Here is a 12,637-nt window from a genome sequence, read left to right as displayed (position 1 = left end):
CAAATGGTCGAAACAGGTGGTTTGCTCTCTGAGCCTAAAAGACTCACATGTGGAGTTCCGCAAGGAAGTATAATAGGGCCTTTATTATTTTTGTTGTATATTAATTGTATATTAATGACATGGATGCAGCCTGTTCAATTTACAATTTACAATTTAGGCATTTAGCAGACGCTCTTAATCCAGAGCGACTTACATTAAGTCATGTTCATGTCCTTTATTTTTGTATGCAGATGATTCTGCTTTACTGGTGACAGGTGAGTGCCTAGAATCAGTTAGCCGCTCTCTAGAAAACAAGCTAAAAAAAAAGGTCAACAGCTGGTTAAGTGAAAACTAGTTATCCTTGCATTTGGGTAAATCTGAATGTATTGTTTTAGCTTCCAAGCACAACTTAAGAGAGGTAACCAACTTTTCAGTCGAATGTAGCAGAGTTAAACTCCAGGAGAAAAAAATCTGTTACATATTTAGGTTGCACACTAGATCAGAACATGTCTAGTGAACCGATGGCCCACTCAGTTATTGGCAAGATCCACGCAAGGACTAAGGGCTCCATTTTCGTCACCGTTAATCCCCTTATCCCTAAACTTCTTTGCCTTTTTTTACTATTTTGCAAAACATTTTTGAATAGTTAAAATGGCTAGTCTACAAGCTCACAATGTGTCAATGTAGATTGGCTAGTTGAACTATTCAAAAATGTTTTTCAAAATAGTAAAAAAAGGCAAAGAAGTTTAGGGATAAGGGGTTTAGCGGTGACGAAAATGGAGCCCTAAGTTCCTAGCTAGGATTGCCACATTTCTAGATAGAACCACTATGAGGACACTGGCCTCAGCATTAGTACAATGTCTCTTTGATTACACCTGCCTAACCTGGTACAGCGGCTTATCTAAAAATACCAAAGATAAACTACAGACATCACAAAATAAACTAATGAGGGTAGTCCTTTATCTCTCCCCAAGAACCCACATTGGCACCAACCATTTTAGAGAATTAAATTGGCTCCCAGTGGAAGGCAGAATACAACAACTGAGACTCATCATGGTCTATAACATTTTAAAAGAACAATGCCCAAAATATTTTAAAGGTTACTTCCCGTGTGTTAACCAGTTCCATAGTTTGAACACAAGGGCTAGTGTAGCTGATCTTAAACCACCAAACCTAAAACATAAGGTAGGTAAGGTAAGGTAAGGTAAGGTAAGGTAAGGTAGCTCATATAAATATACAGGGGTGGAGGATTGGATTGGAGTGTAGCTGATTTTAAACCACCAAACCTAAAACATAAGGTAGGTGAGGTAAGGTAAGGTAAGGTAAGGTAAGGTAAGGTAAGGTAAGGTAGCTCATTTAAATATACAGGGGTGGAGGATTGGATTGGAGTGTAGCTGATCTTAAACCACCAAACCTAAAACATAAGGTAGGTAAGGTAAGGTAAGGTAAGGTAAGGTAGCTCATTTAAATATACAGGGATGGAGGATTGGAACAAAATCCCAAGGGAAATTAAATTTGCCCAGTCTTTGAACATTTTTAAAAGTGGTTGCACCACTCAAAAAGAAGGAAAATGACAGGCTGTAAGTAACAAACCACAAACAAACAAACAACAAGCAGGTGAACACAGCTAACTGCAGTACATAGTCACAATCTTATAGGCAATGTAAAAATAAATCAATTATGCATGAAATACACGATACAAAGTTGCATATAAATCAGAAACTGCATCTCCTGACATAAGAACAAAACATGAAAAGGTTCCCACTTTACAGACAACGCTGTTGACTGCACAACAAGAGATGGTGCAGTGAGGGGTTTCAGAGCACACACATAATTAGCAGTCCTAATCAGGACAACACAGTACACCTGTTGTATAAAATACATTTAATGGCCAGTAGGTGGCTCTGGCAACACTTGCTATTAGAGGGCAGAACAATGATTGTGCCTGACCAAAAGACGTTTACAAAACCAAGCTCCCATACTCCGTTAAATTATATGAACATAATTATTTTTTACAAGCAGGTGTGCGTGCGTGCGTGCGTGCGTGCGTGCGTGCGTGCGTACGTGCGTGCGTGCGTGCGTGTGAACGTCATTCAAGGTGCAAAGTCATTAGTCATGATTTAGGCTGTCAGTGTGAGAGGTCACCTCCACAATCCTGTAAGACCCCCGGGAAAACACACGCACACACGCACACACACATGCACGCACAGTGAAATCCCAGCCTACATGATGCCATCCTGATATGCTGAAATGGCTTACCCGTGTCTCTTTTTTTTTTTTTTTTTATATATATATTTTTATCCCACGATTTTGCAACCCATTTGTTTCACCCAGTGTCAATTATCTAATGTAATCCTGGGCGCTACACTTCCTCTGCCAACCTGGGGGGGGGGGCAGCGGACTGACCTCATGCTTCCTTCTATGCATGAGGAGTCCAAGCTGCTTCTTTTCACCTGACAGGGGAGAATTTCCCCGGCCGGACGTATAGCGTGGAAGGAACACAATAGTTCCGCCTTAGAGAATGTTGGTTCCTATACCTAAACGACTGCGCTGAAACTGACACAGAGGCAGTTATTTAGATATTTAGATATCAGATATATATGCAGCTGGTAATTAATTGATTTAATCAATTTGGGCTTGTGTTATTGTATGTTTTAGAAAGCCTTCTATATTGTCATGCAGCTCAGATGTGTATTGCTGGCAGGTTCTGACGGTGGTTGAGTGCACTGCCGACGATGAAAAGTTCAAAGTCATCAAGGGGCCAATTTAGAAAGAGCAACGATTGCGAAGAAAGGAGACAACAGTATGCATTAGGTGTGTTTTTATGAACATTAGGCTCTGGCATAATGATTGCTTTGCAAAGTTCAGAGCCATTAAAGGTCAATTTATAGGAGGATAGATGGTAGAAAGATGACAAAAAAGGTGGCCTTGGAGATTATACTATCATCATCATCATCATCATATCATATCATATCATCATACTATAATTCAGTCAATGTCTGTCTGAATGTGTGTGTGTGTGTGTGTCTGTCAGAAACACCGCCGTATCTCCTCACCGCCTGCACCAATCTCTCCCACTTTTCACACAGGCATTGACCATAATAATATGGAGGTCTTTTCCAATTTAACAAACTATAAATTAATAATGAATTTATTAGTGAATTAAAAATGCGAAAACGCACCCAGGGCGCAGTACCCCCTGCGGCCACATGGGGGGGGACAATGTCTCACAACGGGTAAGGGCTAGTAATTATAAACTTGGGGAGTCAATGCTCCTCCTAAGACTCTGAGGAAACAACTGGTGATTGGAAATGATGCCTGCGCGCCGCGGCTGCAACTTGACGCGTCCTCCCCAAAGAAACGGAAACACTTTGCCGACGCTGCAAGTCGAAGCGGCGCGCGAGTAGCATTTCCATCACTTTACACTTGGTTGCATGCTGAAAATAGCAGATCTACAAGCTCACAACGCGTAGGGCTGCAACGCGTTGTGAGCTTGTAGATTGGCTATTTTCAGCAAGTGTAAAATCAGCCATTACGACGTCTCTCTCTCTCTCTCTCTCTCTCTCTCTCTCTCTCTCTCTCTCTCTCTCTCTCTCTCTCTCTCTCTCTCTCTCTCTCTCTCTCTGTGTCTTTGATCCATTTCTAAGGGGCTGAATGGCAGTTAGCATATGCAGAGTTGAGATACCATGGTGCACAATTGTGTGCATGTGCATGTGCATGTGCATGTGCATGTGCATGTGCATGTGCATGTGCATGTGCATGTGCATGTGCATGTGCATGTGCATGTGCATGTGCAATTGTGCATGTGCATGTGTGTGCGTGCGTGCGTGCGTGCGTTCTACAATATCAAAGCTTCTCATGTTCAATGTCACTGTAAAGTCACATGAGCATCCTTCCCTCCTTCCCTCCTTCCCTCCTTCCCTCCTCTCCTCCGTCAATCTTTTATTCTTCTTCCCTCGATCCCTCTCTTTTCCTTCCTCTGGATTCCTGTTTCCCTTTGTCTCAGTGCACGCACGCACGCACGCACGCACGCACGCACGCACGCACGCACGCACGCACGCACGCACGCACGCACACACGCAGAAACATCATCTGGAGACATACACACATTCATAGCATGCAGAAACACTATGCGTATGCGGCCGTACAGACACACACACTCATAGAACCGTGCACGCACATTGGCACTTATTTTACAACATTTCGGGACAGTAATTTTATGAATAACACTTTTACAATTATTTTGCCTTTTTGTTAGTGTGCCTTTTTGTTAACCGTGAAGCGTGACCGCCCATGTGCACTGAAGGTTTTTAACTCATTCCAGGCTAACGACTTCTTTAACGCCTTTTTAATGAAATCCCGCACTGCCAACGACGCCATTAACGTGTAGCGCTTTATTTAATGATAAACCTATAAAGTTGGCTCACCGCTAATCAAAGCTCTCGACGAGCGGCATGCAGCTCCATGTTCGATTGCTTCCCCTTCAGCCTCAATGCATTGAAAAAAGAGCAAGGTGGTGGATGAGGCCTTCCTAGTGAAGAGTTTTCCATGTCAAATCGCGCTGGATAAATAAAGCGACTGTGTTTAGTGGCTCAATAGCAACTCCCCGTGACCGCACATATAAAATATGAACGCTTCTAAAGACTCTTATAGCCAGTGATTTGTCCGATCAGCGCGACCACCTCCGCCATCTCGGTGGCCTTGTGGTTAGAATGTCCGCCCTGAAAGTGGGAGGTCGGGGTTCGATCCCCGGCCGGGTCATACCAAAGACTGTAAAAATGGGGACCCAATGCCTCCCTGCTTGAAACTCAGCATCAAAGGGTTGGATTGGGGGGTCAAATCTACTAATCAAATGATTCCCGAGCGCGGCACGGCTGCAGCTCACCGCTCCTTGGCTGCGGCTCCACCGCTCCAAGAGATGGGCCAAATGCGGAGAACAAATTTCACTGCGCTAACGTGTGTGACAAATCGTACGACTTTGACTTTGACATTGCTGTCTTGGGGAGACGAGGAGGCGCTCTTCTTCTACAACCAAATAGAACGGTTGTGAATGGTGGTGGTCGCTGAACTATCGCCCCCTTGCGGCTGGCGGGGGCGATAAGGGGGGGGGGGGGGGCTGGAAGACTATATGAGGGATGTCATTGCCAAACTCCCTACGAGAGCGCTGTGTTTCCTCATAGAGATCGGCTATTTTCATTTGTGAGGACGCATGCACAACGGCCGCTCGTTATCACGTGGCGGAGCCGTGGAGAAGATTGTTTATTATGAGGGTCGGCTTGACACTTTTTGGCACGTTTTGTCGCCCCTCTCCCTGCCTCGGCATGTTGCCCTACGTGCGTTGCACATTGCACGCATATTGTAGCGACGGCACTTACATACTAGTCCGATGTGTAGTCGTTTAAAACCCATTTTGGACGGGAACCCCTTTTGGAGTTTTAAGCATCATGTTGTATACTTTAGCTATTGAAAAATATCAGATCTACAAGCTCATAGCGCGGCACCGAGTGCCGCGCTACGAGCTTGTAGGTCTGCTATTTTAGAAAAATCGTGAAAATGTGGCCCAAATGTTTGAATATATTCTTTCAGAGCGAATGTTTTTTTTATTTATTTTTATGTTTTTTTGTGGCTTTCCCCCTTATTTTATATTTTTGTTATGGAGGGCGCAGGAAATGGGGAGAGAGATGGGGGGATGACATGCAGTAAAGGCCGTCGGGATCGGGTTTCGAACCCGCGGCACACTGCCAGACTGGGATTGCCAGCCAAGGTGCCTGGACCACTGAGCCACAACCCAGGCCCAGAGCGGATGTCAAATCTTTGCTTCTGGGGGGGTTCCTGGAACAACATATTTTCAGATGGGGGTCGGCGGTCAAATACATACATTTTTGGGGGTCCTTGACATGAAAATGTTTGAGAATGAATGACATAGAAACATGGGGTTTTTCAGAAAACTGTCAGGATTTAGAAGGCATTTGTAGAATCGTCCTCAGGTCTAAATGGGTTAAAAATCTTGTCAAAAATCTTGTAGTGTATATGGCAGGCGTAAGCCACGAATAGCTAAATATTTTTTATCCCACGATTTTGTAACCCATTTTTCACCCCTGTGTCAATTATCTAATGTGATCCTGGGCTCTACACACCCTCCGCCAACCTAGTCCCCATATATGGGGGACATGGGGAGAGCAACGGACTTGAACTCATGCTTCCTTCATGCCTGAGTGTCCAAGTTGCTCCTTTACACCTGACAGGGGGGAGTTTCCCTGGTTGGACGTAGCACGTGGAAGGAACATGTTATTCCAACCAGTTCCTTTCCCCTCCATCAGGGGCCCCGGCTGGCCAGGGGGAGGCAGTTTAGAGACCAGGATTACTGCATGTTTTTTGTGAGGGTACCTACCCTAGGGGACACGGGGAGAACATGCAAACTCCACACAGAAAGGCCCTTTCGCCAACCCCGCCTCGGGTATGGGCACTGATGACGCGGAGGAGGAAACACGCCGCCAGCACCCACAGCGTCCCGAGCGGGAATCGAACCCAGGACCTTCTAGCTGTGAGGCGACAGCACTACCAACTGTGCCACCGTGCCCCCACGAATAGCTGTTATACAAGCTCACAATGTGGCATGATGCAATACGTTGTGAGAGTCATGTAGATCGTCTGTTTTCTGGCTGCGACAACGGAATGCAATTAAGCAAAAATCAGACGTAACTCCAAACCCTTCAACTATATAACCTCTAAATGTGTAATCCTTGTCCACAGACGGAATCTCTTCCTAATCGTTTTACCATGTCCGTTGCGAAGACTTGAAGAAAATGGCCCATTCCTCAAATTCGTCTATACTTGTGTGGCAGTTGGCCCTTAAAGTAATATGAGTACACGCACACGTACACATAAACATGCACGTGCATGCGCACGCGCGCACCCACGCACACGCACACGCACACATGCACAAACACACACACACAGAGAGAGAGAGAGAGAGAGAGAGCTGGAGTGCCAGACTCTATAGCTGAGCCAGCAGGGAGGAAAAAAGTACTTTTCCGGCCCATCAAGCCTGCTAAGCTCAGCGGGGGGGGGAAATCACAGCTGAAGGCTCCGCTAGCACTCATGCTAACGGCTAATGCTAATTCATCCCTGGCCAGGGAGTGGGATCCCGCGGGCCAGAGCTAAAGGCCAACGTTAATCGCAGCGTGAGGGCCCGTGGGCGGGTGAGCGATGGTGCTAACTGCAGCCTATAGCATGCTGGGAAGACCCAGGGGGGGCTGCTAATGGCCAAAGGATGCCCACTGAGACTGTACCAAGACATCAGAGACGCATATACTTCCCTTCCCACTTCCCTTCACACACACCCAAAGTGAGTTTGAAACTATGACCAACGATTAAAAAAAACTCCCATGCCTATTGGGAGAAATACAATAACGTGCAAACAGAGCACCAAGATTTGTGAACTGTTGCGACAAAAGAAGGTTAGCTAATGGAATACAACCACCCTAAGGACTACTAAAGGACTACAACCACCCTAAGGACCCGTACAAATCTGAATCCCCTCCCCTTTTTTCCCCCCCTCACTGTATATGTCTCTTTTCCCTTTTTACCTCTATGATGAATTCCTGTACTGTTCTTTGACTATATAGAAGTGTCTATTTGTACGTCTCTAAATGTTTTGATGAATTGAACATGGTGGACCCTCTTGTAAACAAGTGCAATGCTTAATTGGGTCATCCACTCACAGTTAACAGTCTTTGTATTGAGTAATTCTGCAAACTGTTAATAAATATTTCAATCAATCAATCAAAAAAACTATCTGTACCAAGTAGACCTACTGCACATGTAAACAGAGCTGCTACCTTTAAACACATCTTAACAAATCTGAGGTTATTTAAATAGCCTCGAGGAAAAATGCTAATATTTGTCCCAAAGTCACTGAAAATAATTGCTGCTATTTTTTTTCCAAAAAAGCTTCATACCCTGTATAGCATAACGACACAATGTGACATAACTCTGCTTAAAAAATGCTGTAGGCCTACCCCCTGCAACTGTATATATACTTTCCCCATTTTCAACTATTTTTATTATATTTTGAACACCCATTACATCTTTTAAAAAAATTTATTCTACATTATTATTTTATTTTTTTAATTAAAAAGATACATATTTTTCACAATGTTTCAAAAGTAGCATGATACACAGGCTCACAATGCATAGCCATTATTCATAATTATTCCTCAATTAGTTGAGGTAAATTGATTTCCCTCAAAACCATTGAACATAATGCTGACTTTTAATATCATGAAGATTTTTGGGTGGGGTCATTTTGTTGAGGACTTTGAGGGCCGGGTCCGCTACTGTATGTTGCCCATGTGTGGTGTAGACGGATGCTATACATACTGTATAGCACACCCAAACTAGTGCAAATAGCAGATCTACAAGCTCACAACGCGTCGCTCCGCACCGTGTTGTGAGCTTGTAGATCAGCCATTTTCACTACTTTTTTCGGGAATGTTTTTTGAAAATGTTTTGAAATAAATACAAATTAAAAACAAAATACAAAAAAAGAAAGGGACCCATACAAATGTGTTACCAGTGCTATAGTTTCAATGTACAGATCGGTGATTCATTTTGGGGAATATGCTGCTGTTAGGCTGATGATTGTTGGTTTACCAATATCCAAGATTACTATTTCTATGCATTTAATGCATAGAAAAAGACAGCACATTACCTTGTGCTGTCTTTTGCTTTACTGTAAATCGCTCTGGATTAAGAGCGTCTGCTAAACGCCTAAAATTGCAAAGTGTAAACAGGAGAGCCTGACCTGAGTGGTTGTTTGGGGAGGTCCTAACAGGAGAGCCTGACCTGAGTGGTTGTTTGGGGAGGTCCTAACAGGAGAGCCTGACCTGAGCGGTTGTATGGGGAGGTCCTAACAGGAGAGCCTGACCTGAGCGGTTGTATGGGGAGGTCCTGACAGGGGACACTGACCTGAGCGGTTGTATGGGGAGGTCCTGACAGGAGAGCCTGACCTGAGCGGCTGTATGGGGAGGTCCTGACAGGAGAGCCTGACCTGAGCGGTTGTATGGGGAGGTCCTGACAGGAGAGCCTGACCTGAGCGGTTGTATGGGGAGGTCCTGACAGGAGAGCCTGACCTGAGCGGTTGTATGGGGAGGTCCTGACAGGAGAGCCTGACCTGAGCGGTTGTATGGGGAGGTCCTGACAGGAGAGCCTGACCTGAGCGGTTGTATGGGGAGGTCCTAACAGGAGAGCCTGACCTGAGCGGTTGTATGGGGAGGTCCTGACAGGAGAGCCTGACCTGAGCGGTTGTTTGGGGAGGTCCTGACAGGAGACACTGACCTGAGCGGTTGTTTGGGGAGGTCCTGACAGGGGACACGGAGGGCGTGCGTGACGAGGAGTACGGCCTCTGGCGGTCTCTCTCTATCGTGGAGGCAGAGCCCACGAAGTGGTACTGGGAGTAGCCGTCCTGCAAAACACACACGCATCACACAACACACAACAGCGTTATAGAATACAGTGGTTTTCAAAAGGGATGCACCGATGTATCGGTCCACACATCGGTATCGGCCGATATTTGCCGTTATCGGTCAATATCGGTATCGGCAAAATAAAACTGACATTAACCGATGACAGTAGCCGATCTTTGTTGATAAGCATACATTTTGCGTTGGCTGTGGTGTGTTGGTTATCTGCAGCCTATACACCAAGCTGTAGATTCTGAACATGTATTTCTTGTATCGAAGATGTATTTGTTTCCTGGCACAGAAGGGGTAGATAAAAACAACAAAAAAAAACTAAATAAACATAAATCAGTATCGGCTAAGTTGCTATTTTAAACATCTGTATTGGCATCGGCCAAGAATTTCCATGTCGGTGCATCCCTGGTTTTCAACCCTTTTCATATCAAGACTCATTATTAACTTGGCATGTGAGCCACGGACCACCATTGGATCGGAGCCATAGAGTATAGACAGAGTTGCGACATTGAGGGGGCAGAAAACAGCCCGGTCATGTGGATCATCTACTCTATGGATCTGCATTGGATGAGATTTTTGCCTCTCAGACCCGAAACTAAAGAACATGTATTGTTATTGTTCCATTCCATGCTGTATTGATGTTGGTACCATAACCATTAGGAAATAACAAAATCACTTTTAGTCCATTTGGTTTCATTTTACACTCTCAAGAGTTAAAGATCTATAAGGGTCCATTTGGTTACCAACTTTCTATCATTTAGCTGAGGACCACCTGGAACCCCATCAAGGACCACTGGTTGAAAACCACTGACATAATATGTATCAGGGTTTCCAAGCCATTTTTTACGGGTCACAACACAAGTAAGATTTGTTGAAAAAATCACACCCGTGTGAAGTGAGTGGTGCAACTCCGTGTTGGGGGTCCCTGAACGTCCAGACCCCCAGGAATGCGGCCAGGGGGCTGGAACAGTTCCGGCGAGCCGCCCCGCGTCCGAAACGGTCGAGAAATGACAGTGTTAAGGTGGTTGCACACCGGCCGCGTTTTTCGGAAAACCGATGGAGAAACGCCGCTAAAAATCCGAATTCGCATCCGATTCACGCCCAGTGTGTGGAGACCTTTACCATGTGGGGGTCCCTGGGGGTCCCCGGGGGGTCGCTGGAACATCCAGACCCCCAGGAATGCACCCAGGGGGGGCCGTTTCCGGCAAGCCGCCCCACGTCCGAAACAGTTGAGAAGTGGTGAAAACCAACCAAGTTATTTTCCCAGCAGCAGACCCAGGGAGGGACCCTGCAGGGACAGACCCAGGGACCCATGGAGTGGTTGCACTCAACAAACAAAAAAAATCTAAGAAATTAAATGAATAAAACAATATTTTAAGAAGTGAAACAATGTACCCCCTTTGTTTACACCACACACGTGCACATGTACTTGGTTCTCTCTTTTTCTCCTCTACACCAAATCTCTTCTGCCAGCTATACTGTAGCGTATATCCTCTGTAGCAACTTAAAGGACCACTTCACCACTTTTCAACTTCTCTTCCTTGGTCCTAACTAATGTTCATGATAAAACACCACCATTTTTTTCTACTCAGTTCAGAAACCCGTCCACCAGTGACATCATCGATGGTGAATCCAAGCTAATAGAAACGGCAGGCTTTCTTTTCCTGAAAAGCTGCAATGCAAAAGTTGAAGCCATCGTTCTCACGATAATAACAATCTAAATATATTTTAAAACAAATCTGCCTGATGATGATGTCACTGGTGGACGGGTGTACGAACTGCCCAAAGCCCTCCTATGGCTATGAGACACAGACTGAGTAGGAAAAAAGGGTGGTGTTTTATCATGAACATTAGTGAGGACCAATTATATGAAGAGATGTTGAAAAGTGGTGAAGTGGTCCTTTAAGTATACAGGGATACAGGGATGCTATAGGCTTCAAGTTGTTAAAAGTGCTAAACCAATAATGATGATGCTATTACGTTATACATAATAGCGAGCGTGTGTGTGTGCGTGCGTGCGTGCGTGCGTGCGTGCGTGCGTGCGTGCGTGCGTGCGTGCGTGCGTGCGTGCGTGCGTGCGTGCGTGCGTGCGTGCGTGCGTGGGCGCAGGGTGTGTGTGAACCCTGCGCCCAATAGATAATTCACCTCCGCGCGATGCGTTCAAAGTCAGCCCCGCTCAGACTGGAATATGTCTCCATTATCAGTAGATTATCACGTTGCTCATGGTGCAACGCGTGGCTTTCAGAACATTCCAATTATCTTAATGCTAAATTGAATTGGGTTCCAGCCGAGTGGCTGTTGTTGAACTCCTCTAAATCCATTTTCGCGTAGAGGGCTTTTCTCTGATGACTGCTAAACTAATGCGGTCACAAAGGCAATGCCTTCCCAGTAATTACGCCTGTTGTGGAGTAACACGTTGCTACTCATTCTTGTTACCCTCTTAATTTGTATTATTATTTTATTATGCAGATGCATTTTGCAGTTATATTTTCTGTTATCCTGCACATGTTCAGTGTCTGCACAGGCCTGTGTGTGTGTGTGTGTGCGCGTGTGTGTGTGTGTGTGTGTGTGTGTGTGTGTGTGTGTGTGTGTGTGTGTGTGTGTGTGTGTGTGTGTGTACAGGTTGCCAGGCAACCTGTACCTGTTGCACTGGGTGTCATTGAACAGCTATTTGAAGGTCGTGAGACTGCCCCCCCCCCCCTCCCCCTCCTAAGGCATTCCAGAAGGTTGGCAGTAGCTACTGCCAGAAAGCAATTACAGTGAAAACTTTGAAAAGGTTGCTGTTATTTTAAGATCCACTATTTCTGTGTCTCTGTCTCTGTCTCTGTCTCTGTCTGCCTGCCTGCCTGCCTGCCTGCCTGCCTGCCTGCCTGCCTGCCTGCCTGCCTGCCTGCCTGCCTGCCTGCCTGCCTGCCTGCCTGTCTGCCTGCCTGCCTGCCTGCCTGCCTGCCTGCCTGCGCCTCCTGCCTGCCTGCCTGCATGCCTGCCTGTCTGCCTGCCTGCCTGCCTGCCTGCCTGCCTGCCTGCGCCTCCTGCCTGCCTGCCTGCATGCCTGCCTGCCTGCCTGCCTGCATGCCTGCCTGCCTGCCTGCCTGCCTGCCTGCCTGCCTGTTTTGACAGGCTGGAATAGCTTAGGGTCGACGACAGAGTACAGCATCTTGCAATGGGTCTGGTCCACAAGA

The 12,637-nt window shown here is 46.0% G+C and overlaps 1 protein-coding gene across 1 annotated transcript in view; it reads right to left on the bottom strand.

Moving 5' to 3' along the window:
• Nucleotides 1-12,637, bottom strand: part of LOC306913334 (catenin delta-2-like) — a gene marked incomplete at its 3' end in the record, with an annotated part of 786,501 nt that overhangs the window by 10,619 nt on the left and 763,245 nt on the right. Inside the window, exon 22 of the mRNA XM_079489921.1 lies at nt 9,315-9,445. Within this exon, the coding sequence (XP_079346047.1) occupies nt 9,315-9,445 (131 nt within the window). The remainder of the gene's footprint in view (nt 1-9,314; nt 9,446-12,637) is intronic.

This window comes from Electrona antarctica (assembly GCF_951216825.1).
Source record: "Electrona antarctica genome assembly, chromosome: 20".
In the NCBI taxonomy this organism is placed as follows: domain Eukaryota; kingdom Metazoa; phylum Chordata; class Actinopteri; order Myctophiformes; family Myctophidae; genus Electrona; species Electrona antarctica.
Note: the sequence above shows the minus strand (reverse complement) of the source record. Positions and strands in the feature narration are given on the sequence as shown.